This window comes from Pollicipes pollicipes, unplaced genomic scaffold, assembly GCF_011947565.3.
Source record: "Pollicipes pollicipes isolate AB1234 unplaced genomic scaffold, Ppol_2.1 Scaffold_6138;HRSCAF=7277_pilon_pilon_pilon, whole genome shotgun sequence".
In the NCBI taxonomy this organism is placed as follows: Eukaryota; Metazoa; Arthropoda; class Thecostraca; order Pollicipedomorpha; family Pollicipedidae; genus Pollicipes; species Pollicipes pollicipes.
This window is the reverse complement of record NW_023596818.1, coordinates 6,487,583-6,514,648: the sequence shown is the minus strand read 5'-3', so window position 1 is coordinate 6,514,648 and position 27,066 is coordinate 6,487,583. Positions and strand designations below refer to the sequence as shown.

Below are 27,066 nucleotides of genomic sequence, written 5' to 3'. Positions count from 1 at the left end.
CACTCGCCTACAGCCGCCGGCGCCTGCGGACTACGGACGGCGAGGCGGAGAGGCCGCTCAGACAGCGTGCCAGCCCGCGGCAGCCACACGGCCGGCGCGGGCGCGTTCGGTGGGGCGGCGCCGCGCGCCCAGCCGCGACTACAACGCCCTGCGGGACCGGCGGAGCACTGCAACACGCGACGGGCGGCGGCGACGGCGCCAGGCGTTACGGACCCCGAGCGCGTAGCTCGCGCCCCGACCAGTGTTCCTGGGGTCGAGCGCGCTCCACTATCTGGCGCCGCCGGTGTCCGGCTCGGGCTCGCCGTCGGCGGCCCTCCTGCTCCGACTCGTCCCTCTGCCGCCGCTTCTTGGCGCGTATTGTCGGGCTAGGGTCTCCTCGAATGGACCGCTTGTCGGTCTTCAGCGAGCTCGACACTGGCGGCGAGCACGGACACACGCCGGTTAAAGGACGGGCACTTCATCACGGAAAGGGACTGCACTATACGTGAATTGCATATTTAATATGGGACATATTTCCCCATCTCCATGTTGTCCATCTGATGCAACGGCTTTGTGGTGATCGTCAGACCGACACAACACACAAAAAGGGTCCGGTATTTGAGCGGCACACCCCTGTTGCCATACCACTGTACCCACACCCTGAATGGCAACCTTTGTGCCATACATCTGAATGTCACACCTCTGAATGTAATATCTCTGAATGACAGATATCCGTACCATACCTCTGAAAGGCATGCCATCTGTGCCATATCCATGAATGTCATTAGTGGGATGGCATATCTCTGAATGTCATACCTTTGAAACCAATGCCTCTGTGTCTTACATATGTGTCATACCTCTGTGTTATACCTCTGTGGCATACCTCTGTATCATACCTCTCATCGCTGAGACGCAAGACAAAAATCGCTCAGGCCCGCAAGTCCACGTGGTATCTTCTCCACCAGCTCAGCACATGATAAAAGCACGGGATGCCTGGTCCCCTTGCCTTAATTTTTTACACCGCATTCGGTCAAAACGTCTGCAGTTTGGCAGCGCTCGGCGTGGCCGGCGCGGTCGTACTCACCACACCAAACGACGAGTTTGACGGCGGCGCGCTGCGCAGAGTCGTCGGCGAACAGGTGCTGTCGCTTCTGCAGGAAGGCGGCGGGCGGCGGCGGTGGCGCCTTCTTGCCGCGTCGCTGCCGCTGCTCCTGCTCCGCAAGCTGCTCGGCCAGGTCCACGCTGTGGGCACATGGGGTCACGGGGGTCACGCATCTGGTCCCAGGTCGCGCGAACCCCGGCGAGAGAGCGGACGCATTCGCGCCCTGGGGCGTGGTCTCCTATGCAACAGCTGTCTGGTGATCCACACGCAGTTGGGTTGATTCTTGACCTGTTTTATCTTACTGGCCTTCTTGTGGCATTGTTGTAAGAATCGCCCGAATCTGACTTAGCTGTTGCAGCCGCAAACGTCGATTAACGCTGTCACGATATTAAAATCCGCACTAAGCAAATAGCTGTTGGTATCGTGTAGTCTCACCACGGCAAATGGGATCACAATACATTCCATCATCTGCTCAGACAACTTCTAATGAATTTCCGTGCCCCTGGCTTCAATAAAAACAAAATTTTGCACCCCAGATTGTGATCTTCAGGGAATTGGGCGTACCGCAAGGCTAAAAATACTCAACCAGGTTACTGCGAATGATGTTGATTCACAAAACATTCTTATCGCCGGTCCATCGATAACTACGCTGCAATACTTAAGGCAACTTTTGTTTTGAAGTTTTTGACAAGGCGACAAAGCACAAACTTGGTATGTTTTAAGGGTGTAGGAAACGTGCACATCAGTGCTGCGTGTAACGAAAGCTGATGGCAGGGTCCAGATCAGTCAAACCTTGCCAGTTCCAATCTGAACCGAGCGCATCTGAACTGGCAACCATCACTGTGCCGGTCCCAGAATTTGGGGCAAATCTACAACTATAAGTCAAAACACCACACAGAGGTTCGGTGAGTCGAACCCTACATTACTTGCCAAAGTACCAATTTCACCGTTGTTCTGCACCGGTCACCAAGCAGAAGAACAAAAAAAAAACTGGTCACAAATTACAAGGATTGTGGTTTACTATACTTCAAAAAAAACACACACTTGCACAGCTGGCTGGGCGGGCCCGTTCTCGTCCGACATCGGCTCACCCCCCTCCGCCGCCTGGGCGACGCCACACACCTGGAACGCCTCCTCCTTGGCCCGGGCCGGTCGTACTCCTCGCCGCGCCGCAGGGCGGCCACCTCCTCGGCCGCCAGCTCGTACTCCTTCTTTGAACAGCATGATGTGCCGGTCGACGCCCTCCTCGCCGAACGCGTGACACACGAGGCCCGCCACCTCGGCCACATCGTGGCTGCCGGTCAGCAAAGCACAGGTCATCGGGCCGTGGTCATCCAGCCTGCGATCCCACAAGAGAACGAGAACGCTGTGTGGACTAAAGGATGAATCCCACTACGAGAACGAGACCACTGTGTGGGCTTAAGAGATGCCACCGCCGCGATTAATCTTCTGTTCAGCCACGTACAGAAAAAGGAAGAGCATCCCTGCCAGACCATATCGGAACTTCTTTTCGCCGCTCCCCGCTGGAGTATTTATGTAGCGTAGCACTCCGGGCCACAATTTTGCAGAACGGCGAGCAGAAGCAAAGAAAGCGGAGTAGCAGTATCCCCCGTTGTGCTACCCGCTCAAGCGGAAAGTCGGTTGATCAAGCTACCGTGTTCCCCTCGACTTAGAAATACTAAAGCTGTAAATCATGTTTTTTTTGCGCTCAATCCTTTTGTGCCAGTAGCAGCTACTTTAGTGATGTGAGTGGAGACACCCAGCTACAAGTACACTGCAAAATATCACATGACAAACCATAATATGGCATGTCATACAGAGATGACATGGTGCTGTTTGAAAACGTGCCAGAAGCCTAGTAACTGACTTATAAGCCCATTAACTGCATAGATGGGTTTATTTGTATCCATCTACCCAAGGAATGAAGAAAAAAAAGCATATGTTGCATGCTCACAGTATGCTCCTTTGGACTTCATTCATTGGTGGAAACTGCTTCTTCAGTAACACATCATCTTTCATGAACTTCTGTACTTCTGTTTCAGCCTGCAACAAATGAAGTTACATCAATTTTAGTAGAAGCTACAGCAAGTTGTTACATGCACTTGTGAGGAACGTTATGCACATAGATGAGGCAGTAGTAATGGCCTTCTTCCTCGGCGAAAAAACAGGAGAATAGAGATATAGAATGGCCTTCTGTCATTCACTTCTATAGGCATGTTGCCAAAATATCACCACATCTATATCTCTATTCTCCTGTTTTTTTCTGAGGAATAAGGACATCCCTACTACCTTATCTATGAAGAGTAAAGCAGATGATGTGCTCAAAGCCAGCTAAGCAGTCAACTAGTACTTGAACACACAGTACTGGAGGCTTCTTGCTAACCCTCCAGATCAGGTTGACCATGTCAATCTCAAGCATGAAGTAAAAAAATGCATCCAATTACTCATGCAAATGCATTCTGAATCAAACTGGGTGCCCAATGGCCTGGGGATGATAAAAGGACAAATAAGCTTATGTTAGGTGAATAATTGGCCTAGTTTACCTAACACAAGAGTCTGATCTACTAACAGTGCCTTGAGGGGCTGCAGACTTGATACCCTTGATTGGACAAGGCAAAATATGCAATCAATGCATGATACTCTTTTACCAAGTTTGATAGTGGCCCCCTGATATCTGAATCACCAAAGGTCCAAAAACTGCAGGAATTTGCATCTTGGAAAAACAGTTCTATCAATAGCAATCATGTCAACATTTGACTCCTGGGATTTCAGACCAAGGCTCATATCTTTCAAAAATGAAGAAATAGTCACCATTCAGCAATACTGTTTGTCAAATAACAAGACAGATGGAAGCACGATATGAGCCACTAACACAATGACACACATCATAACATATACATACAACATACCAGGAGAAAACACCCTGCATACCTCTTTGCGAAACTTCAGGAGCATTCCTTTTCTTTTTCTTTCAGTTTTCTTTGCTTCCTCTATTTGTTTCTTCTTTGCTTCCCTCTGTGCTTGGGTAGTTGTTACTGGAGGCTTCTCCATCTTACTCATTATAGACCCCAACAGGTCCATGTTTGAACTTTGATGTGAAGAACAGGCCTGTTTCAGAGGCTGTCCCTAATCTCCTGAAATCAAACTTTGTAGAGTAAGGAGGTAACAATGCTGATTTACACTGCTGGCAACAGGCCAAATAGGTTAATAATGACATGAAATGCTCCAAAGCCAAACTTACTAGAATAGCATGATTACAATAAAAATCACAGGTGCTGGCTAGTGACAAGAGCTGTCAGATTCAGTGCCCATTGTCTTTTCACCTCAATCAATGTGAGCAATTGCATTTTCAGGTACAACACAGGTCTGAGCCAAATGATTCAAAAAATAAATTGATCAACATAGTTAAACTCCAAACAATACACATAAATGCCCATAACTGTGGTATTTGAAACAGAGCATGATTGGGCAAGTGGGGTTACAACATTAATAAAAGATGTGATAAATTAAATAGCCACTTGTTTGGTTCCATATCCTGATGAAAAGGGTATTGTTATTGAACAGGAAGATAGCTTTACTTCTTAGCAGCAGAAGAAAATAACTGTATCATACTTCCATCATAACAGTAAGGCATAAGCTACATACAGCTTTCAATCATCACACTTGCTTTCAAGCCTCATGAGAGCATTGTATAAGTGGGTAGTCCCTTTGTGGCTTATTGCATTGCATACAAATTACAACCCATGTTCACTTAAATACGCCACCGCAGCAGTACACAGCGCAGGCGTTAAATATTGCATTCCCCACTGATTTTAATATAAAGAGCATGTGCCAACCACCAACACAAACCGAGCTCCTGCAAACGTCCGTCTCACTCGGTTTTCTGACAGGTGTATATATGCCTATCCTTATCTTTTCTAATTATTGGACTTCCAGCCAACCAACCTACGAAGTAAATCGTTTGGTGGCGTACTGCGCAGCGTACAATAATATCTAGTAGCCTAGGTAACATCGACGACACCCTGCAAATCCTTGCATATTTCGCAGCAGCAGTATTGTCACATATGCGTTGTAATGGCAACCATATTTAGGGATGGACAAGACTTCCAGACGGTATTTGCCGATTGATTTATTGTGCTATCGTGTGTTAATGAAGTCGCCATTTTTCATCAGCTTTACTTTCAGTGTTCCAACACTGTTTCGCAATCTATTGGCTGCCTTGCAACTACCCATCTCTTTCACAGCGCTAAGATCAGAGTACGCCACCTTGGCTCATGATTTCCCTGAGACCTGGACTTCTTGGGGCTTCGAGTTTTTTCTTCCCCAGTTCCTCCTCAACGGTCTCATTCTAAACACATAAAACAGCTACCTTCTCCGAAGCTCCATCTTGGACACTCCAGTGTTTCACTAAGTCATGAACGGTGGACACTGGAGTGCATGTAGATGTTATTGTCCTCGCGTGCTCTCACCTTCACATATGCATTGATGCATGCACTTATAGACACAACGACCAATTTGCGCATAACACACTCACTCAAATTGTAAATGATGAATAGACTAGGGATCTGATCGCGCCCAAGTCGCATTGTTCGCAAGCTTAGACACACCGTTTTTGCGGGTGTCATAATTGTGCAGGGGGACACACGTCCCAAGCAGAATCGTGCTCATGAGCGCCTTCAATCACAGACAGAATCATAACATGATTCCGTCTTCTCCCGCCGCGCGGAGGACGCTCGGTAGGGGGGGGGGGGCGAGGGGAGTCAGCCCAGGTCTCTGAAAATGACGCTCTGTGGAACAACTGGGGTGAGTGGATAACAACCATGCTGAATAAGCCTGTGTCCCTGCTGACCTTGCCTGACTCCTCGAATCATTCAATGATCGGTTCGAGAAGGGTTCACTGGAAAATGGGACGAACGCCGGGTCAGTCTGTCACCGATCATGGGCCTGCATGCGTGGACATCGTTTTGCAAAAGCAGCCTCTTTGAGTGGGGGCTGCACCGGTAGGATGTGGTGGGTTAAAACGCCGTCTTCTCTCGCATCGGGTCCATTTTGTTTTGGTATCCGGAGAAAATTAAACGTTATCTCATGATTCACTTATCTCCTTGAATTGCTTGACCTTTTTTGACCGCGATCTGAGGGGTGAGTGGCTTTTGGTCAGATTTGGGGGAGGGGAACGAGGCTAAGCTGTGACCTGAAGGGCCTCCGCCTCCTCTCCGAATAAATACGATCCGGTACCCACGCTCGCATGCCTTGGTCGCCACATATGCGGAGTCTCCACCACGCTTCATTGGTCAAGTGTTAGGGATGACATCAGTGCTTTAGTTTGGCCGTAGAACCCCGTGCGCATATCTCTTTGCCCATACCCTTATCGCTTGCCCAGCGCGACACGCCGGGCAGCCCTGCGAGGCGCGCAGTGATTGGCCCGTGGTCACGTGACGCCGTGTCGGGGTCGGGTCGCAGGGCGCGGGGGAGCGGGACTGTGCTGGCGGGGCCGGGCGAGCGCGGGCGGGGCGAGATGCTGGCGTGCAGGGGCGCGGAGGCGTCAGGTTGGAAATAGATCACGAGCCGTGCCTTGTAGCCGATCTCGGCCAGGCTTGTGGACAGGTGCGGGCTTACCAGGGGTGGTGGTAAATTGGCCGCATTCGTTTGTCTGTTACTTTGCTCAAGCAAGTTCCGCGCTTAGTAATTGGGATCCCCAATGCTAGGTTTTTGCCATTGTTTGCCTTGTTTTGATTCGCTGGCCTCTAACATTAGCAAAATCATTATTATCACTATCACCAAAATACTCAAGAGTGGGATCAGGTGAAAGCTTCAATTAGTTAGTCTGACGTAGGCGATAACAAATGATGGTATACGACGGCTGAAGACAACAAGTTATATTTATGGTGCCTTTAACATTGCCTTACTTTCGCAAACATTTTGATTGGCTGACGGAATGGGCCACGACACAGTAGCGTTTGAGAATATCTGGACAATTATATGTGGTGAGCATCAAACAAACTGTACCCTAGTGACCTCAGTGTCCAGCTTCACTGGTCACACCGATTTTTCACAATCCCGATTTCCGTCCAGATTTAACGATTTTCCACATATTCAACCATCGCGAAAAGCCTGCTGCGGCGATCATGTCTTGCGGCCGTGACGGTCATCAGGAAGACGTGTCCGCAGGTGCAGGGAGAAGCCGCAGCAACTTGCGCTCACGTTAGCAGCACAGGTTTGCCTGCGAGTTAGCTGAACGTCGTCGGCGACTATGTCGAAAAGCTGTGGCAAGTATGCACGAGCCCATATCAAATGCTTTGACGCCTTCCAGTGAACAACTTACGAAGGCGACCAGTACCCGGGCAAGAGTCCGGACAGCTGCTCGCCTGCCGTTGAACCAGCTCACAGAGCAGACGATATGGGCCACGATCCGCACCGCCAGGCCGGTTCGCGACCACACCCCGCCGCATCGCAACGTTCAAGACGACCCGGCCGCGTCGTCGTGTCCGGCGGCGAAGCCCGGGCGTCCGGCAGCCCCGTGCCGTGCCCCACCACCACCGTCACGGCACCCGCCGTCCCTCTCGCCGGCCGCCGCGGATGACACGCGGGGTGACGCGCCGAGAAGGCCCCCGCCCGATGCGGCACAAAGGGCCGCCCGCTCCCCTCGCCCGGGGGCCCATCGGCGCCGACGGCCGCGCGGGAGCTTTTGATCCTCCGGCCGACGCGGGTTCGGCCCATGTTTTTGCCGGAGTACGGCCTCTGGCGCCGCTCCCCGGGCGCGCAGCCCGCGGGTTGTTCGGCACAGCTGCGCGCGGACCGGAGCAGTGAGTGTACCGCGACGTAGGGGTGTCGGGGGCCGCAAGAAGGCTTCCGACGCAATCCGGGCGCGAGGGTCGGGCGGGGCGCACGTGTGGCTGGAGCAATAACCGCCTCCGCGCGAAGACTTCGCACCAGATTTCACCCGAACGGTAGGCTTGGGCTTTGATTAAGATGTGAGGTCTTGTATGGATCCGAACGCTCACCCGAACGGTAGGCTTGGGCTATGGTTGGGATGTGAGGCCTTGTATTGGGTCCGAACGGTGTTAGCGGCCGGTGCATGTCGCGTATTTCGCGATCTTGGAGCGGTTCACAATAACGCCAGAACTGGTGTATTCGCGGCATGGTACGGTCGTCTGTAGACTTGTGCTTGACTCCGAAAAGAGGTGGAGTCTACCACTAAATAGGCGAACGTGGCGATTTGGAGTCGGAGTTCCAGTGACTGTAAAAGCCCGATGAGTGGACTCAATTCGTGATCTAAATAACGAAAAGTTTTCTTACTCTGACAGCTATCACATGTGCAGCAAATTGAGCTCCGGGTGTTTTGATGGTTTACAATCAAGACATATTTTCAATCTCGGCTTATGATAGTCCTAGGAGTGGTTTATACCTCAAACAATTTTACCCAAACTTACAACGTCGGAATCGGTTCGTTAGGTTAGCTCCTCGTTCTTTAATGGGAATCGGGCCCGGCTCAAGATGAGATCGCGCCGCTCGGGGTCAGAGTCGGAAACAATTTTATGCATTGGGGAGTCGGAATCAGAATCGATGTCGCTGGAGTGTAATAGAGCACATGCTTGATCACCTGCTTCCATTTGCATTTTGTGCATGTCACCATGTCACAGATATATGTATGTTGTCATACATGACAGTCGCTGAAAATCCACCCTGAAGGGATTCGGCTGCCCAAAAACCATTTTTGAGAAAACTTTATTGAAAGTTGCAGCATACTGACCTGGTTCATGTAACACCACTATTTTGCCGATTTCTGTCGTAATTTTGCATTTTTGCCGATATCTTCTGTTGTACTAAGTTCGCAGAAGTCTGGCCTTAAGGCATAACCCCAGCCGTAACACATCTATGCTCACATCTCTGGCGGGAGGCCAGACGAGGCGTTTTGACGAAGTCCGTGGTGTCGCAGTCGGTGGCCAAGTGCAACAGCGGCAGCATTTTAATCGTCCGGTGTTTGCGGAAATTGAACAGCTCTTTTAGATATATTATTTTTCTGCAAGCTTTATGGATGATAACTCACGGAAGCGGTGCCGGCAGCCCCACTCACCCCTGTCACGTCATCCGTAAATCAATGATATGGTTTCGCTCGGCGGAAGCTGTTCCGAACCCTGCTCCAAGTGGCTCAAGAAGTCACCATCAACAATGCATGTCTGCCTGCTTTGTAACGTTGTGCTTTTCCCCTCGGGGTACCCACCGGGTGGGCTTGATGACGTACGTCATTTTGATAGTTCACGCTGTTGGATTCAACAAACAAACTTTGTTTGACATCGTTGTCAAGCGCCTGACGCCTGACTGGCCACTACTCACTTGAATCTGTACTGTTTTTTAAACGCTGTCCGATAGCATATGAATCTCTCTAAGGAAAATCTGCATCAGTTTTTCATATACCCACTGACGGTGTAGCACCCTTGGGTTACAAAAACGTTAGCCTGGAGCTTCGGTCATAAAAAGTAGTGAATATATAGATATATATATATATATATATATTACATGTATATATACATATATATATATATATATATATATATATATATATATATATATATATATGCAATATACATACATATAAGCATATACATATCAATAATGAATGATAACGCATGACATGTAGCTGATGCCATACCATTGATTATGACGGTACACGTTGGCCCAGCCCACCCTGCATACATGCCCCTGTCTCTCGGCACCGCCCGCAGCCCACAGTCTGTCTTCGCCCACAGTCGCTGTCGTCGGTCGCCATGCTGCGCGCGCTGCTGCTGGTGGTGGTGGCGGTGGCGGTGCTTCCGCTCGGCGGCGCCGTGACCTCGTGAGTACCGCGCAAACACAGCTGGGCCGGCGCAGCTCTTCCTATCTCGGCGCGTCCCCCCAGCCCCTGGCGTCGGTTCGCGCTCAGAGATAACGGCAACAGCACGCGCCGCTTTGTTGCCCGCCGGTGTGGGCAGAAACGGAAAACGCGTTAACGCGCGGGTGCGTTAATGCACGGTTTCTTTGCGGGTTTCTGTGCAGGAATGGATGAAGTTGAGCTTTGTGAAACCGCAATCCTGCTTTGCTAGGAATCGGTTGACATCCAGCAGTGGTCTAAGATGTTATCGCTCCGTGCAATAAATATTTATGATCAAAGTGTAAATATACGTTAGTATTTATCAAGTTAAATTAGGCGCAGTTTCCAATTTTAGGCATCCCAACCTGACTTTGGACGTCCTTGGGCATCATGCATGCAAGCTCCACAGATGGACCAAGGGCCGTCTCAAGGCCCGCTGAAAGGCCTTTACCACCACACTACAATTGTAGTTATAGTGCATCAAACGACAGGCAGCGTGTTGGAACGGTCCGTGGATAACATTAACTTGTGAACAAGGTGGGCGTTTGACCACCAATCTCGACGAATTCCGTGCAATTCGCATGAGCTGGCATGTCATACCGCCGTGCACCCCTCCCATGCAGCCAACCGCTAGAGGGTGTTGGGCCGCACTATCTGCTCAGTGCCGTTCCATCCAGTCCCGTCTTGGTGAGGACCCATCGTCTGCTGGGGCTCTAACCACACCAGATCACCGGTCGCGGTCAATAATCCTTGGAGCTACTGAAAACAGGACATGCTTTGCATAGTGACGCACGCGCCATGTTTGGTGCTACTTGCGATAGCTTGGTTTAGTCTAGCTCGTGCAGTGCGAGTTCGTTTACAAAACTAGGACGCGGCTGCTGTGTGTTCATGTGGAGCTGTGTTGAAGTTCGGAAATGCCTCGGGGACAAGCCGCCCGTCAGCTGGCCATGGGGTCCCGAGCGACTGCGGTAGAGGAACGAACTGCTGATTCAGGCACGAACAGGGCGCGTTAGTATAACGTGATGTGATTGTCAGCATATGGAAAGTTTCCGATAGCGCTGGGATGCGATCCCGCGACCGAAGCGGAAGAAGATGCGTGTTCGGAGCTCGCACCAAACCGCCGCCCCCGGAAGCCGCTCCGCCCTCGTCCGCCGCCGTCGGTGTTGATCCTCATGTCCCCGAGAGGCGACGGTTATGTGCGCCACAGACGCCGAAGGGGAGGGCTCCGGGGGCGGCGAGGGGTGACGGCCGGGAGAAGAGCTCGCCCACCGGGTGTGCGATGGGAGGGACAGTCGGTCGCCAGCTGTAAATATTTATCCCCGGACGGCCGTATGGTTGCATAAACACCGTCACCAGTGAGGACAACCACCGGGCGAGCCGTTGTCTCGGGGGGTCACACTGCACGTGCCGCGAACGGCGACGCAACGATGTCGGACGCTTCGCTGTCTGTTGACCTTCACGTGGCAGCTGTTTAGAACAGGGTTTGATTGCTTCACAACGCGTGTGACGGTGGAAGGTCTTAGCACTGCAGCCCCTCACGGTTATCAAAGGACCGTCTGGAACCGACGGCGTTTTGGGCCAAGAACGGCGCGGAACTGTTGAGCTCCCGCGTCCCCGGCCATCGAAATTCGCACCTATATTGTTAAGATGGTGCGTAGTGTATGCAGTATTACTGCGATTAATATTTTCCGCGTCACTCGAAACCTCGCTTAAAGACGAATCGTTTAATGCCATGTTTGACATTTCTGGCAACAGCTTGATTGAATTCGGCTCATGGACGCGACTCTGTTTACCAAACAAAAGCGCGGCTCTGCGCGATGTCCATTTGGAACATCTTGAAGTTCTGGATGGCGGCGAGTCTTGCATGCAAAGACCTGGTTGTGAAAATAGTTATTTCTTTACAGCGATGTCCTTTTTATGCGACGGCAAGTAAATGTTTAACATAACATTGATAATCAAGGTTGACAAAGGCTGTTGGATGATACTCCATAGATCACATTTCTGGGGTGCATATCGCGGTCAGCGAGGCCTGTAAGCCACACAAACAAGTATTTTGCGACGACCCAAACAGCATTTTAAGCACACCGCAAAAGATTCTTGTTTGATTGAGATAGATGGATTTAGGCAATCTTATAGGGCACGCCTTTGTTTAACCGAACAGATCGCAGCTGCTTTATGTTCATATAGTATATCTTTACATTCGCGATATTTTTACCGGTTTTCCTCCGAATCACCATCCATAGTGCCGAGCGGGTTTGTATCTCCAGGAGTACAACTTCCGGTGCCATTATGCCGAGTTTCACAGAGCTCCGCTCTAGATTCCACCATAGTGCCGCGTCCACAGTTAGTTCCGCACATTACACATTCCAATTCCATAAAGATCGAGATGCATCCTTCCAGAAATGCGAAATTACATTCCCAGTTATATCGCCTACCATGAGAACATCATCACGAAGGTGATGTCCTGTTCTCGGCTGGTCTCCTCTCTCTGCGCATGGCCGATGGCACAGAAAGAGTAAACACGTCCTAATATGTTAGGTGTTCGAGTTTTTTTCGCCATTAAACTACTGCTTTTTGGAAGCAAACCTGCGTTCCCTTCCCGCGAAAATGAGTATATCAAAACTGCTGTCGTAAGCTCAGTTTCTTGTTGCGTTTTAAAAAGCCAGGCTGAACTCATAGTCATATTAATATCATCAATCCCTCTGAAGCCCCTTTCATCGGGACTTTAGACGCGGCCGACTTCAACTGGAGCGTTTGGCTTCGCATGGGCGTCCATCTGGCAGCTCTCCAGTAGGCTCTTGACAGACGCGCCACATTCGTTTCCTTTAGCGTAAGGACCTGGTCCTCGTCAGTCTCTCAGTGTCAATCCGCTCCGGTTCGGTCATCAATCACAAACTCCTCCGTTTCATCAGCTCTACGTAACGGATAAGCAGATCATATCTTCCGGCTGTCCCCAAACGGTAACAGCACCCTGACCCCATTCGACGTCATTTATCATTCACAACGGCTGGGCAGAGTGACAGCACGCATGCTCATCACCGCCTGCATCTGTTTGCGGCGCGTAAACTTACTCCCTTTAATGGCGTCACTCGTAATAAACTTGGACAGCGTTCGTGCGCCAGGGCTCCCCTCCCGCCTGACCTCAGTTGGTTGCGCCTGCCAGTAATTTACTGCCGTCGCTGCCAAACGCCGCCTCGTGATTTACCGCCATCATCATTGGTCAGGAGGTCTGACGTCACGTGGCGGTCGCGGATCCCGCGTTTCTCTGACTGACCCGACCCGACCCGCCGGTGCTGAACAGGGGCGGACCCGGTTCCGCGTCTAACCGCTGCATCGTTTCACGTTACACTTATGCAATGCCTGGAGAGATGCAACCAAGCGAGAGGAAGTTCTGCTTCGCAAAGATCCCGGTGCGGGCATCTCAAATTTGCAAGAATATGCTGCGTCACTCCTTGCGATGTGAGCGCCTCCCTCCAAATTCGAGATGCACGTAAGAAACTCGAACGAAATCTGTCCAACCCATTGCTGTCTTGCTGGTCGCGTTTGTGACGATATAAACAGGCTACTCGCCGCATACCCAGTAACGCTACAAAGGCCCATGTGCTGGTCCCAGGGTGTGCACTTCGAAGTAAGTCACGTGTACCCTGTTTGCACGGCGGTCGAAGGTAGTTGGAATTGAGACCGGAATGGATTCTCCGTGACATGACGACCGTGCCGGGACGGATGAGGGTAGCGGAGAACAAGCACGTCAGCATGGGCGGAGACGGGACGGGCTAGCTGAGGGACAGGACACATGGATCAGGAGCGGTAAATGCAGAGCACGTGGATCAGAAGCGGTGGATGCAAAATACATGGATCAGCAGCGGTAGATACAGAACGCGTGCATCAGGAGCGGTGGATGCAAAACACATGGATCAGGAGCGGTAGATGCAGAACACATGGATCAGGAGCAGTAAATACAGAACACGTGGATCAGGAGTGGTAGATGCAGCAATGTGATGCGGACGCCGATATAGGGAAACAGAAACAGAAAACCTTGAAACAGGCGACGACAGGTCGGAGTCTGGCCACGTCCTCTGTGACTCGGGCTTCTGATCCTTTTCCTGAGCGGATGCAGACGGAGGCGTTTCGTCTCATGGGGGAGGATTTCAGCCGGCGAGTGATTGGAGTGGGCCGAACGGCGCGGGGGTGTTTACATGGGCCCAATCCTTCGGCTCAGGTCAACTCAGGTCAGCTCAGGTCGGGTTTCAGCTTAATTCTAATCACAGCGCTCATGTTAACAGGGTTTTTGTAAGAAACATTCCAGAGAATACTGCACAGGAACACGGACTGAGTACAGGCAGAAGTGTGCTGAAATCCACGCGAGCTCCGCAACCGTGCACATCTCACAGTTGGAGGCTAAAACCACCGAGTAGGAGCGGGCTGAAGAATTTGTGGTATGTCAGCCAGCTGGCTGTCAAAGCATCTGCACCAAATATTAACACTAGCGGTGCAAGTGTAATTTGAGGAGATGTTTTTGGTTGGTTCCTGATTTCAGGTCAACTCACTCAAATCATGAGGAGAGCATTAAAATGCCGTGACTTCAGCCCGTGATAAGGGCCGATAACTCAGCATGCGTCAGTTGGCAGCTGCCAAGGATAAACCTCACATATTCCAGCCATCCTAACGACTGCACTTACTCCTCTGATGCGAAGTGTATGGCCGACACATTGAGCTCGTTATTGAGCGCTCGCAGCTTCAGGCCAAGTAGGTGTGAAGAACCAAGGAGATGCGGCTAGGCGAAAAAGGCGGCTAAAAATGTGCTCGTCTCGGGCATCCAGATGTGTCACAGCCTCGTCAAGCGCTGTGACGTCACGGTCACGGCACTGCCGGCAGCTCGGCTCCCTTCTAACACGCTCTGCCGCTGCAGCCTGCAGGACATGGAGTCCGCCATCGTCAGCCTGGACGCGAAAATGAGGGCGGTGGCCAACAGACTACACCGACACGAGTCCAGGTGAGGCTCCGGCCGGTTACAGACTGCACCGACACGAGTCCAGGTAAGGCTCCGGCCGGTTACAGACTGCACCGACACGAGTCCAGGTGAGGCTCCGGCCAGTTACAGACTGCACCGGCACGAGTCCAGGTGAGGCTCCAGTTACAGACTGCACCGACACGAATCCAGGTGAGGCTCCGGCCAATTGCAGACGGCACAACGGCACCCTGGCGGTCATGTGACGGAACTCTGCTTCGCGGGATGCTCCGGGAAGAGAGGCTCCGCGTTTTTTCTGGATCGGATAGCTCAAGTGCGCAAAAACTCATAACTTTGACATATATCGCGATGTGTTTTGGTGATAATAGTGATATCGCGGTGCATATATGACGATGGTGGCATGCCACGACGATAATTGTGGCAATGGCGAGTTTTTCATCTTGCATGTATCTTCCATGGCTCTTCATTTGTGCCTTAATTGCTTTCCTATTTCACCGACTTCGTCTAAAGCTTTTAAATTTTCCTTGCTCGAATGTTGCCGAACTTTGCCTGCGAGACGATTTCGCGTCGTAAACGTCTGATGACGCTGGTATCAGACTACGCCCTTATCCATGGCCGCCCTGCAGGTCGCGCCAAGTGAACGAAGTGACCACGAAGACGCTGCGGGCGATCTTGACCCAGACGGCCGGCCAGAGTCGCAACGTGGAGAGCATCGCCGTCTACATGGCCAAGATGGAGGGCCGCATGCTCACATGGATAGAGCCCTGCAGAAGGTACGCGGCCGCCACCAGCGGGGGGGGAGGCAGGTCGGGGTGTCGGGCTCGCTTGGCGTTCGGAGCCGGGACCAGCTTCCGTCGGGCGGAGCTCGCTGTGTCAGAGGGGCGTGCGGCAGTGAGGAAAAATACATACATCAGACAGTGGAATATATTGGAAGATCGAGGGAGAGAGGAATTAGAGAAAGGAAGAAATGTGGGTAAGATGGGAGATTAAGACGAGCTCAAGAGGGGCAAAAGAAACGGAGAGAAGAACGCAGAGAGCTGATGTAGAGGTGAGGTTGGCAGAGAGGTAAGGGGTTAGGGGGATACGAGAGCGAGAGAGAAAAGAGAGAGAGGAAGAAAGAGAGAGAGAGAGTGAGAGGAAACAGAGAGAGAGGAGAGAGGAAGAAAGACAGGAGAGAGGGGAGAAAGAGAGAGAGAGAGAGAGAGAGAGAGAGAGAGAGAGAGAGAGAGAGAGAGAGAGGAGAGAGAGAGAGAGAGAAGAGAGAGGAGAGAGAGAGAGAGAGAGAAGAGAGAGAGAGAGAGAGGAGAGAGAGAGAGATCGAGAGAGAGAGAGAGAGAAGAGAGAGAGAAGATTAGAGGAGAGCTTCCCTCGCCCAAGAGAGTCTCATCTAAAGAGAGAGAGAGAGGAGATTAGAGAGAGCCGATCTCTCTAGAGAGCTATAACGCTCGAGCTAGAGAGTAAATCGAGCTCCCTGATTCTAGCTCGATGAGCTTTAGATGGCTCTGCAAGGCCTACTCTGCGGCTCGCCGCCGTCCTTCCACACGACACTGTTCTAATTAGCCCATCACGCGTGATGAATGGGTAAACACGGCGGCCTTGTCCGACCGCACAATCCCCTGCACAACCCTTCACCACTCCCACCCAGCTGCGCCGCGTCTTGGCGCGTGTCCAGAGCACGTGCAAAAAGCAGATGCCTGGCCAGGCAACGACCCGCGCGGACAGCGGGTGATGTCACGGCGGGTTAGTTTTGATGTCAGCCTCTAACTTGTCCTCCGTTTTTGGCCGCGGTAAGTGACAATCATTGGGTCGTGATTTGAAGCGGCGCGTTGGATTACATTTAGTTCCCGGTCTCGGCCCTCTCAGGGTGTGTCACACGGATACACGACGACAGCTTGCTGGCGAGGAGGTGTTCAACGATCCCAGGAAGCCTGTTCCTGCAGATCACGGCCGATGACGCAGGCGGCGCCCGCCGACAAAGGCTGAGGCTGCGATCATTAGGGCAGCCCGCGCGCCCCCCGCGCTGTTTTAAGGCCGACTCACGGCCACATGTCACGATATTGCAGTCATGGGGAGTGAATCACGCACTCGAATAAACATACAGGATCATGTCTCGTGTGTTTACAACTTGGCGGACGATTAGGCCCGGACGTTGGCCGCTGCGTGGTGGTCCGACCCTGTGCACAGGGAGGTCGTGAACTCCGTCGCCTGGCATGACAACCCGGTTGTTGCAGCGGCTGCTGAGACCTCCGTCACGGCCGAGGGAGGGGTGGTAGCCAGGGGTGACAAGGGCGAGGGTGACACCGCCGGTGTTATTGGCCCCGCGACCTGTGAGAGCACTTAAAGTGAACGGCGGACAAGGTCATGTTCTCACCGGAGAGGACACTGATAACTTGCCAGCGTTTAGGAAACTGTGGCAACCTGATCTCTCTTACGTAACTGCCCTGGAGCAGCGGAAGTGGATAGACCACTCACCCAGAGCTCTGCCGCATCGCATCTCGGACGCTGCGTCCCGTGTTGCCCGCTGGACATTGGTGAGACGGCAGGATTTTCGTGTTCCTCAGAACGACCGGAAGATGGACGAGGTCCTGAAGCTGCTGAGAGCGCAGCAGAGCCAGGTCATCGAGAGTCGCTCCGCCGGCCCGTCCGATAACGTCGTCAACAAGCTGGACAGCATCGACGAAACCCTGAATGAGAGGTGCGCTGGCGGCCGGACCGCTTCCCGCGAGCGGCGGGTCGTCTGGACTCGCGTTCATCCTATAACACCGGTCAGGGTTCCCAGGCGGGATTTCTTTGATCGTCGGGTATTGGGAAATCACGCGTTCTGCATGATACGCCGAGGCATTGCGCTGGCTTTGGCTGGCGAGGACTCGGCTCCGACGTGTGACGAGCCGACGTGCCGGCACTGCTCCATGAAAACCCATTCAGCGCATCAGTGCAATGTGGCTCACGCTCCGTGTGTCGCCCTGTGGCCAATCGCTCGACTTGCTTCGTGAGTCATGCATTTGTTCCGACTGATGCAGCGGCTGGTGCTGACGTGAGCCGCTGGCTATGAACCCGCTGACTATGAACCCGCTCGTCTGACCCGGCTGACGGGCCGACCCTGCGTGCGACGTGATTCCGCCCCTTGACAAACCGTGCTGAGGGCGTGATGTCCTTGATCCAACCTTCGCAGGTCCGACCGCGCTGATCTGACCACGCTGAGCGCTTGATCCTGCTGACCAGACCCCCAGCTGATGTGGTTGACCGGGCCTGACTTTGTATGTGACTTGATCCCACTGATGGCGTAGCCTTACTGATGACCTGACAGTTGACACCTCTGATGGCCTGATACTGAGGACACTGCTGACCTGACACTGTTGTCTGACCCCGGTAACCCGAACCATCCGACCGGGCCTCACAGACCTGACCCAACTGTCTGACTGTAACATCGCTTCTGACCTGACCCTATCGTAGAACCTGTTGAGCAGACCTGGGTGGCCTGAACCTGCTGATCTGACTCTGCTGACCTGACCCCAGTGAGCTGTACCTGCTGACCTGACCTGACCCGGCCAACCTGACCTCACTGTCCGCCCCAGCTGACCTGATGCCGACGACCTGACCCCGTTGGCCTGACCCCGGTGGCCTGACCCGGTGACCCGCCCCTGGTGACCTGACCCCGATGACCTGAGCGCGCTGACCTGCCCCGGCGTCGGCGTCGGCAGGATGAGCGGCCTGCTGAGCGAGGCGCTCACCTCGCGGGAGAGGGTGACGTCACACCTACAGCGGCAGGACCGCATGATGAACGACCTCGCCAACAGCCTGGGTAGCGTGTCCGGCCTCTCCATGTCCATCCAGCAGACCTCCGAGCAGTTGCAGGGAACCGAGGCCAAGCTGGCCAAGCACACCCAGGTCAGAGACTCACGGCACTTGGGTATGATAAGCTGGCCGGCACACCATTGACCGCACAACTTCCGCGGGCGAGGCGTCATCTGACCGCGTCGTTATTGGTGCAGTAACAAGGCGTGAACAACGCCATTACAAGAGGTGCTCGGATAAGGGTAGCGATTCATGCCATCGTGGAGGAGTAATAAAATGCGTAGGTAACTGCATTTGAAATGTCAAAGCAGTGTCATTTACGCACCTTGCGTACACACTGGCGCTCAATCCTTTGACACACGCAACTACCGCTCTCGCGCTCAGCCTAAATCCGCGGTGTTTCCACGGGCCGGCAGGACGCGGAGACGATCCTGACGCAGCTCTCGGTGGGCGTCGGCGTGCTGATCGACAACGCCCACCAGCTGGGCAACGACTCGCGCCTGGTGGCTGATGACGTCAACGCGGTGCGCCAGGACCTGCAGCGGCTGGCGCGCGACATGGACGCCCGGCAGGTGCGTCCGTGCCGCACGTCGCGCGCCGCGTGCTGCGTGCCACGTGCCACGTATCACGCATGTCCTGTTGGTGTGGCCGAGGCTCTGCAGCACGGAACCGGACGGGGGGAGGGGGAGGGGGGAGGGTAGGAAACCAATGCCCCAGCTTTTGTGGAACAGAATGTCAGGCGCACGGAGTTCTATGTGAAGAGACGACGTAACAACTTTGACGGCGCTCTTCCTCAACCTTTGGCCCGTGGTGGGGCTGCTGCATGCTGGCTAAATTAGCCGCGATAGCAGAAGTCTTTTGATTCAGATCTAGAAGCAAGTGGCGTTAGGAAGTGAATCCTGACGGGTGTGTTTTTTCTGTCCCTTGTGTTGGCTATCGCAGATTCAGGCGCCACCACTAAGGGTTCTCAGACGCGGTTGAACGCTGCTGTCCGGTAATGCGCACGTGACCTCGACACCTTGACCCAACGTGCCCCGGATCGGCCCCTCGCCCGCCAGGTGGAGCTGTTCAGCAGCCAGTACCAGACCAGCAGCCAGTCGAGTGACGTGTACGACAAGATCAAACGGGACATCGACCTAGCGACCAACAACACGGCCGCGGAGATGGGCCAGCTGCGCTCGGAGGTGAGGTCGCCATCTGCGCATGCGCACGCAGACCAAGGTGGGATGACCTGGAGGAACTAGCAGTTTCTGAGAGATAATTTTGTGAGGGCTTTCATTGCGCCGCCGTTATGGCTGTGATGATTGGTGATGACCAAATGACCGGTGAGGGGTTTCGTTTTAGAGGTTAGTTCATGAGCAACACTCGATTGCCAAAGTCAGAGTCACCTACGCGCGCCCGAAAGTTTTCTCATGCTTGCCGCGTGCGGTCATCCCGACGGACGCTATGCGAACACGCGGCATCTGCTGAGAGGCGTCAGTCAGTGGCAGCACACACTCTGCCCATGGGTCCGCGGCGATGCATCACGCAAGGGCGGCAGTAAAACGCCAAGTCACGTCATGGACATTTAAAGATGAGACGAGCCGCACTCTTTCGAAACTGACGACCTCATGAGCCACAGCTGCGGTCAATGTTGATCAAAAGCTCATGGGCCCCTCGCTCCCGTATCCTTGTTGGGTGTGCCGTGACGAACGAACAGCAAAGTTGATGATGCAAGTGATCCCGAGGGCACAGGGTCAGTGTCACTGACCTGTTGCAGGCGGGGATAACGGGCGGAAATGCACACCTCGCGCTGGTGCGAGCACGCGTGTGTTGCGAGCATCGGACTGGCTGGGTGGGAGCTGATGTGCGGGGGTAGTCGTGGCTGGGTGGTAGCTGCTGTGAGGGGATAATAGTGGTTGGGTGTAAGCCGCCATGTGGGGTTGGTCGTGGCTGGGTGGCAGCTGCTGTGTGAGGATGATCGTGGCTGGGTGGCAGCTGCTGTGTGAGGATGATCGCAGCTGGGTGGCAGCTGCTGTGTGAGGATGATCGCAGCTGGGTGGCAGCTGCTGTGTGGGGGTAGTCGCAGCTGGGTGGCAGCTGCTGTGTGGGGGTAGTCGCAGCTGGGTGGCAGCTGCTGTGTGGGGGTAGTCGCAGCTGGGTGGCAGCTGCCGTGTGGGAGTAGTCGCAGCTCGGTGGCCGCCGATGTGCTCACATGCCCGACTGCCTCGCATCTGCCGCGTAAATTGCCTGGTATATTACTGTGCCATGCCTCCGGCGATGGTTCCTTGTGCTGCTAAGCTAATAAGACGGCACTCGTGAACGTGGCGTGTTCGTGGAACGGAGGTCTAAATGGTCAACAGATATGACCTTCAGATGCCAAACAATGCATGGCTAATAGACATTTGAGTGAGCTGAATCATGTCAGTTAGATATTCAGCCGGTAACAGTGGGAGGGCATGGTTTGCGTTGCTGCTCATTTGCCACCTATCTCACGGGACCCCCGCTGCGGCAAATTGTGGAGATCGGCGCGGAGAGAGACCGCGTTTGCCGCCTATCTCACGGGGCCTCTGCTGCTGCAGATCGTGGAGATCGGCGCGGAAAGGGACCGCGTTTGCCGCCTATCCCACGGGACCTCTGCCGCTGCAGATTGTGGGATCGACGCGGAGAGAGAGATCGCGTTTGCCGCCTATTTCACGGGACCTCTGCTGCTGCAGATTGTGGAGATCGGCGCGGAGAGAGATCGCGTTTGGCCGCCTATCTCACGGGACCTCTGCTTGCTGCAGATTGTGGAGATCGGCGCGGAGAGAGATCGCGTTTGCCGCCTATCTCACGGGACCACTGTTGCTGCAGATTGTGGAGAGCGGCGCGGAGAGGGACCACCTATCTCACGGGATCTTCGTTGCTGCAGATTGTGGAGATCGGCGCGGAGAGAGACCGCGTTTGCCACCTATCTCACGGGATTTCCGTTGCTGCAGATTGTGGAGAGCGGCGCGGAGAAGGACCCGCGTTTGCTGCCTATCTCACGGGACCTCCGTTGCTGCAGATTGTGGAGAGCGGGCGCGGAGAGGGACCGCCTGGTGGACGCTCGGATGGAGGGGCTGAAGGGCGGCCAGACGCAGCTGACCAACATGGTTCAGGAGTCGATGGCCATGGCCGAGGGGCTCTACGAGCGGGTCAACCAGGGCTACAACGACCTGAAGAGGGAGATCCAAGGTGCGGACTCATGCCGCCGATCCAGTTGCTGTCACGCTGTGGGACGTCTCCCATCTGAAGATGGTTCTCACGTTCCCGCAGGCCAATTACTGAGAGATGCGCGCGGTCGCTAGACGGACACAATTCTGTATTCTAACGTGATGTAGATTCGCAGCGATTTTTCAAGGCCAGTGTCTTCATCGTTTTTAGTTTTTTTTTCATGAAGGCTGTCTTCCGTGCGCACATGTACTATCTGGTAGCTTTCCGTGCACACTTTGTGAATGCAGTTACTCCGCACATACACGCGACTCCGGTGGAATGCTGGCCGTGATGTTCCTGACGTGACAGCGCCTCTTGCCTGTCTTGTCCAGGCCTGTCGAACCTGGAGGAGGTGATGGTGGACACGGCGGACAGCGTGCTGGACACCAAGCGGCGGCTGGAGTTCGGCGTGCAGCAGATCCTGCTGGAGGTGGAGGCGGCCGTCAAGGCGCAGGGCATCAAGATCAACGGCACGTTCTCCACCAAGTTCGGCAGCATCTCGCAGGAGATCCTGGCCAACCAGTCGGTGGCGCTGCACAACATGACCAAGTCGATCGAGGGCGAGATCGCGCAGGTCTGGCGCCAGATCGGCGTCATGTACCAGACGCTCTCGAGCTCGGCGGATGTGCTGGACAAGATCGATGACAAGACCACTCAGTATGTCAACGGCTCGCTTGAGCAGACCGAAAAGGTACCCTGCCGAGTACACAACACGCGGCGCGCACAGCGGCCGCTCGATTTAGCTAGGTTCGGTCAAGGTTATTTCTGGATATGGTAACCAATTTGCCTGATTATCCAATAGTATAAGGTAACCAGTTACCTTTGCCTGGTTACTCCAATGTGCTCTTTATCCGCAATCGCTGCAACGCAATGTTTGGAGTCATGCTAAGCAGCAGCAGCAGGAGAACAGCTTGAGAGTTCTTCGTTGTTGCGTATAGAACGCACTCTCGTAACCGACATATCCTAAATTGGGCAGCACGTGTTGTTAATTCTTTTCAGGCTTCGCAGGGGTAGACCAATCACTATTTGCAACGTATAACATAATCGCAGTGTCCATGTCCATATACATGTCCTCGCTATTTGCACCGTACCTCTGTTTTCAGAGCGTTCACATTTACTCGTCTCCGTTCACAGTTCCGTCATTGCGTGCCAAGCTAAACCACTTGAGTAAGAGTGTCATCACCGCCTCCCCCCCCCCCCCCCCCTCTTCAGGTGGACGGCACGGTGGGCGACGTGGCTAAGCGCGTCGGCGAGGTGGAGGAGAACCTCAACTTCCTGCTGGGCCGCCTCTCGCTGGTCGTCTCCGAGTTCAACCAGATGAAGTCGGGTATCGGCGCTGAACTCGACCTGCTGCGCACCAAGTTCAAGACGTTCGGCCCCGAGTCGGCCTACGTCGTCAGCGACGCCGGCGGCGCCGACGGCGACGGCGGTCTGCGGAAGATACCGATCCAGTGACGGCGCGGCGCGGCGGCGTGAGAGCGGCGCAGCGGCGTGAGGGCGGCGCCGGGAGCCGGCGGGGTCGGAGGCGCGCGGCCGGGGTGGTTTTGCGGCGGTGCGGCGCTCGGTCCGGTGTGGAGAGCGTCACTGTCACAGGCCGGAGTGAACTGGGTCGCAGTGCGAACGGCCTCGGCAGCAGAGCGCACGCTTTTTGCGAGGTTGATCTTTTTGTACAGTGTGACGTATTTTAAGGCTCATTAATTTCAGTCGCGCTGACGGAGGGTCGAGGCTGGGAGATGAAAGTAGATCTTGTGGCGTTATCATGCGAGTAGGTTTTCATTGAGTGTGTAGGATAATTTCAGCCATACGCATCGGGCTGCAGGGCTTTGGAAAACATCGAAAATCCACGCTCTGTCATGCGGCCGAAATGAGTTGCATCCATGCTGTCGGTAACTGTCGCGAGCTGGTCTCAAAGCGCTTTGCTTTTCACGCCCCGTACTCACTGCTTCCATTTCGCTCTTGTGTTAAGATTGCAGTGGTGTGCTGTTAGCAAACATCGTCATAAACGTCTCCGCTAATGTCCTGCCGGCGTGCGGGCCGACATCTGCGTGGCCCACCAGCGCTGCGTCGTGACCTTTCACCGCCGCCCGTCGCAGCCGGCGCCGGAGACGGATGGGCGCGGCGCCCCAGCAGCCCCCTTCCGGCGGGCAGCGGGCCGCCTGCTGCGGCAGCGTCCGCGCCCACGTGACGCCTCTGCGCTCTGGTGTCGCCGCACGTCCAGACCGCTGGCCGATGTATACAGCGGGGGGCGCGCGCGGTGTACACACGAGCGGCCGTTCACCGGACAGCGTGGCGAAATACACGGAGCTTTTGTGCCGCTCGGTTCACTGGCCGTCCACTGCGGGCTGGCGGAGGCGGCGCTCTGGCGACGTCCGCGACCGACCGAGCCCCCGGGGACGCCCGAGCGGTCGGCGGAGCCCCCGGGACGCCCGAGCGGTCGGCGGAGCCCCCGGGACGCCCGAGCTGTCAGCTGCGGGTGTCGAGCGTGTGCGAGATGTCCTGGTCGGCTGGTGAGGACGGTCGTCTGGCGCTGGTCGGAGGGCACCAGGACGGCTCGGCTTGAAGACGTGGTGACAAGGAGCAACTCTGCACAAGCTGCGGCTGCTAAGCGATCTATGATGGGGAGAATAAAAAGGCGATAAAACAGAAGTGACACGATGCGCGATTCAGCCACAAATAACGTCCCCGCAGAAACTTTCCAGCTTATTCAGGCTTTTGGAGCCTCCATTAGACATTATCGTTTTCTAATAGGCGAAACAACAAATCTGAGCACGCCATGGGCGGGCCGCTGCAGAAACATGACACACTTAGCTCATGTTACATGCCATCTTCGGTGATCGCTTCTAAAGCGGGCATGTTTGACGCCGTCTGGCCGAATTTAGGGGTCAACTGATATTATCATCATTAATGTTATCTCACGCTTGGGCTTAACACCGCAGAGTGATAAACATTACAAAAAAGAATGGACGAAGCAAGCATTTGGCAGCACAGACTAAATCATCATCGTCAAAAGGCGGCGGGATTTATCAGAAAGTTCTTATAGAAGGGGCCGGTGGGTGCCCACCCCTCCTTCTTCATCCTGTGGTCTATGTGACCAGCGGCCAGATTCAGGGTCGACTGGAGACAGCAGTTCGTTGGGCATTTGGTAGATGGTGCGAGCTGATATATTTACGAGCCACCCTCGATGTTCGTGCAGGACAAAATAACAGGATATTGTATGACTTGTGAGGCAACTAAACCGAGCGCGCGCACCAGCCTTTTTACTGTAAAAGTGTGTTGCGAGACTTCCTCCTCCCCCCCCCCCCCCCCCCCCCCCCGGCGGTTGAGCGCGGACGTTCAGTGCGCTCACGTCGCAGTGTCACGGTCACATTTACGGCCGTGTTTGTCCAGGATCGTGCACTAAGCCACGCCAACTTTGATGATTATTCCTTATTCGCCAGGGTCTCAACTCCGTACGTTTTCATTAACTTTTATTTACTTTACAGTGTACATAGATTATATCTCATGTTTCGCTTGTCTGGGTGGGTCAAATTAATCACGTTGTTCACCTTCCCTACGTAGCCTCGTACATCTGGTAAGCCCATGCGTTCTATGGGATTCAAGTGTGATTCCGTTTGGAATCCCGTGAGACATTCCGATCGGAATCTGGTAGGATCGTTTTCTCGAAATTTCATGGAACTGTGTGATCGGATCCGGACAGATTTTTTACTGGGGTAGACTTGGGGTAACCTGGGTCTTACTGGGGTAATCTTGCTGCTAAGGCAGAATCGATTTTTCCTTTTTCCAACATGATCTTACAGCGTATTAGGTTGATTCCATGCCTGCCTTTGAGGCGCGAAGCCAATAATTTGAGTCGACTTCCATTCCAACTCACCGAGATGTGGTGTGAGCCCGAAATCGAATCCAGTGGATTCGGAATTCGAATCCAGTGGAATCGAATCGAATCTCGGGACGGAGATTGTTGTGCATCAAACTCCCCAAGCCACGAACAGCCCATACAATGCATCTGCATTTTGATAATGAACAGCTAGCCCTTCAGTGGCTCATTTGCCGCAGATGTAACGGCTGTCAGAGTAATATTATTTGTCGCCATTTTTATTTTTATTCAAGACCATTCGTCGCCGGTGACATATCATCGGTAAACCTTAACTTTGTACGGAAGCTAGTGTATGCGGTCGGTGACTACAGAATGAAAAGACATTGAAGCTCAATCAGATCAACGGCTCGATATTTATCAGCCGGTCAATTTTGTGAGGTCTCATTTGGCATTAGCATTCTTGATGCGGAATTATCCGCAATGAAGTATTTTAAACGGACATTGTTGAAGGGAGTGCTCCGCATTTGATGGAGTTTTCGGCTGAAAGAGCCATCTTGAACATCCCTCGGTGCAGTTCACGGCCCTGTCCTTCTTAGGACCTAAACCCTTGTAGCTTCGAAGCTACACGCCCAAGAGGATGTGCAGACTTTTTCTGAGACTATTTCAAGGTCACCCAGTATCAATCCTTTTAAATGTGGAAAATGAGAAGTTTGTTCGTTTCAATATTTTCAAATGCAGAGTATTCCTTTTTAATGCGACCTGCGGCTAGTTCTTTGGGCTCGTGGCCTCCTGTCAAGAGGACAAGAGGCTGTCCAATCAGGCCCTTGATCTTTGTTCACGAGGGCCCCTTCGGCCCCTCTTCGGACCTCCTCAGGTAAAGCCTGTGGCCGAACCGGGGCCACTAGCCGACACATGACCTCCTGTTAGGTACTGTGAGCCCCTGACTGACACAGGGGCCCCAAACATTGTTGCAGGGAACCAGATCAATGCTAATCGTGGCTCCGGCCCGCTCCTGCTGGAGAAATGGGCCCCCAAGTTTCAGACTGACAGGGAGCCAACTGTCCAGTGTTCGTTGTCGACTGCGCCACCTTTTCTGCCTTGGGGGTCCTCAAATGGTGCAAGAGTACATCTGACTAATATTTCAGGTCACGACCCGTAGGGTCGTGACTCTTTATGTGACCTACAGACAGTTCTTCGGGCCCTTATGTCCTCCAACCGAGCCCTTGATCGTCGGTTCCAGTGGGCCACCCGGGTCCTCTTCAGCCCCATCAGTCACTGCTCTCGGTCGGCTCAGAGCCTTTGCGAAAACACAACTCCTTGTTAAGCACTGTGAACCCCCGAAACAT

General features: G+C 53.8%; 3 protein-coding genes across 3 annotated transcripts; 2 read left to right on the top strand and 1 right to left on the bottom strand.

Moving 5' to 3' along the window:
* Positions 1-7: 7 nt before the first annotated feature.
* On the bottom strand, positions 8-5,104 carry LOC119106122 (sperm-associated antigen 7 homolog). Its single transcript, XM_037229720.1, has 7 exons — positions 5,027-5,104; positions 4,013-4,215; positions 3,036-3,124; positions 2,288-2,375; positions 1,064-1,130; positions 303-414; positions 8-23 (listed from the first exon to the last, which is right to left on the bottom strand). The coding sequence occupies exons 2-7, from the start codon at positions 4,160-4,162 to the stop codon at positions 8-10; spliced, it is 522 nt and encodes a 173-aa protein (XP_037085615.1). The 5' UTR covers positions 4,163-4,215; positions 5,027-5,104.
* Positions 5,105-7,894: 2,790 nt separating this feature from the next.
* LOC119106121 (uncharacterized) lies at positions 7,895-17,139 on the top strand. Its single transcript, XM_037229719.1, has 5 exons — positions 7,895-8,028; positions 9,829-9,914; positions 14,839-14,922; positions 15,525-15,671; positions 17,130-17,139. Exons 2-5 carry the CDS (start codon positions 9,847-9,849, stop codon positions 17,137-17,139), a joined length of 309 nt encoding a protein of 102 aa, XP_037085614.1. The 5' UTR covers positions 7,895-8,028; positions 9,829-9,846.
* Positions 17,140-21,737: 4,598 nt separating this feature from the next.
* LOC119106486 (uncharacterized) lies at positions 21,738-23,903 on the top strand. The gene is made up of 3 exons (XM_037230141.1): positions 21,738-21,888; positions 22,239-22,597; positions 23,119-23,903. The coding sequence occupies exons 1-3, from the start codon at positions 21,765-21,767 to the stop codon at positions 23,359-23,361; spliced, it is 726 nt and encodes a 241-aa protein (XP_037086036.1). The 5' UTR covers positions 21,738-21,764; the 3' UTR covers positions 23,362-23,903.
* Positions 23,904-27,066: the final 3,163 nt, after the last annotated feature.

What these genes read in the sequence shown, in the direction of transcription:
- LOC119106122 (XM_037229720.1), bottom strand. Translation starts at nt 4,162, where the DNA reads ATGGACCTGTTGGGGTCTATAATGAGTAAGATGGAGAAGCCTCCAGTA. An exon ending in TCATGCTGTTCAAAGAAGGA is followed by an intron (nt 1,131 to 2,287) that starts GTACGAGCTGGC and finishes GCCTTCCTGCAG; the next exon opens with AAGCGACAGCACCTGTTCGC. An exon ending in CAAACTCGTCGTTTGGTGTG is followed by an intron (nt 415 to 1,063) that starts GTGAGTACGACC and finishes GCTCGCCGCCAG; the next exon opens with TGTCGAGCTCGCTGAAGACC.
- LOC119106121 (XM_037229719.1), top strand. Translation starts at nt 9,847, where the DNA reads ATGCTGCGCGCGCTGCTGCTGGTGGTGGTGGCGGTGGCGGTGCTTCCG. An exon ending in CTCGGCGGCGCCGTGACCTC is followed by an intron (nt 9,915 to 14,838) that starts GTGAGTACCGCG and finishes CTGCCGCTGCAG; the next exon opens with CCTGCAGGACATGGAGTCCG. An exon ending in CTACACCGACACGAGTCCAG is followed by an intron (nt 14,923 to 15,524) that starts GTGAGGCTCCGG and finishes GCCGCCCTGCAG; the next exon opens with GTCGCGCCAAGTGAACGAAG.
- LOC119106486 (XM_037230141.1), top strand. Translation starts at nt 21,765, where the DNA reads ATGGAGGGGCTGAAGGGCGGCCAGACGCAGCTGACCAACATGGTTCAG. An exon ending in CCTGAAGAGGGAGATCCAAG is followed by an intron (nt 21,889 to 22,238) that starts GTGCGGACTCAT and finishes TGTCTTGTCCAG; the next exon opens with GCCTGTCGAACCTGGAGGAG. An exon ending in CGCTTGAGCAGACCGAAAAG is followed by an intron (nt 22,598 to 23,118) that starts GTACCCTGCCGA and finishes CCCCCTCTTCAG; the next exon opens with GTGGACGGCACGGTGGGCGA.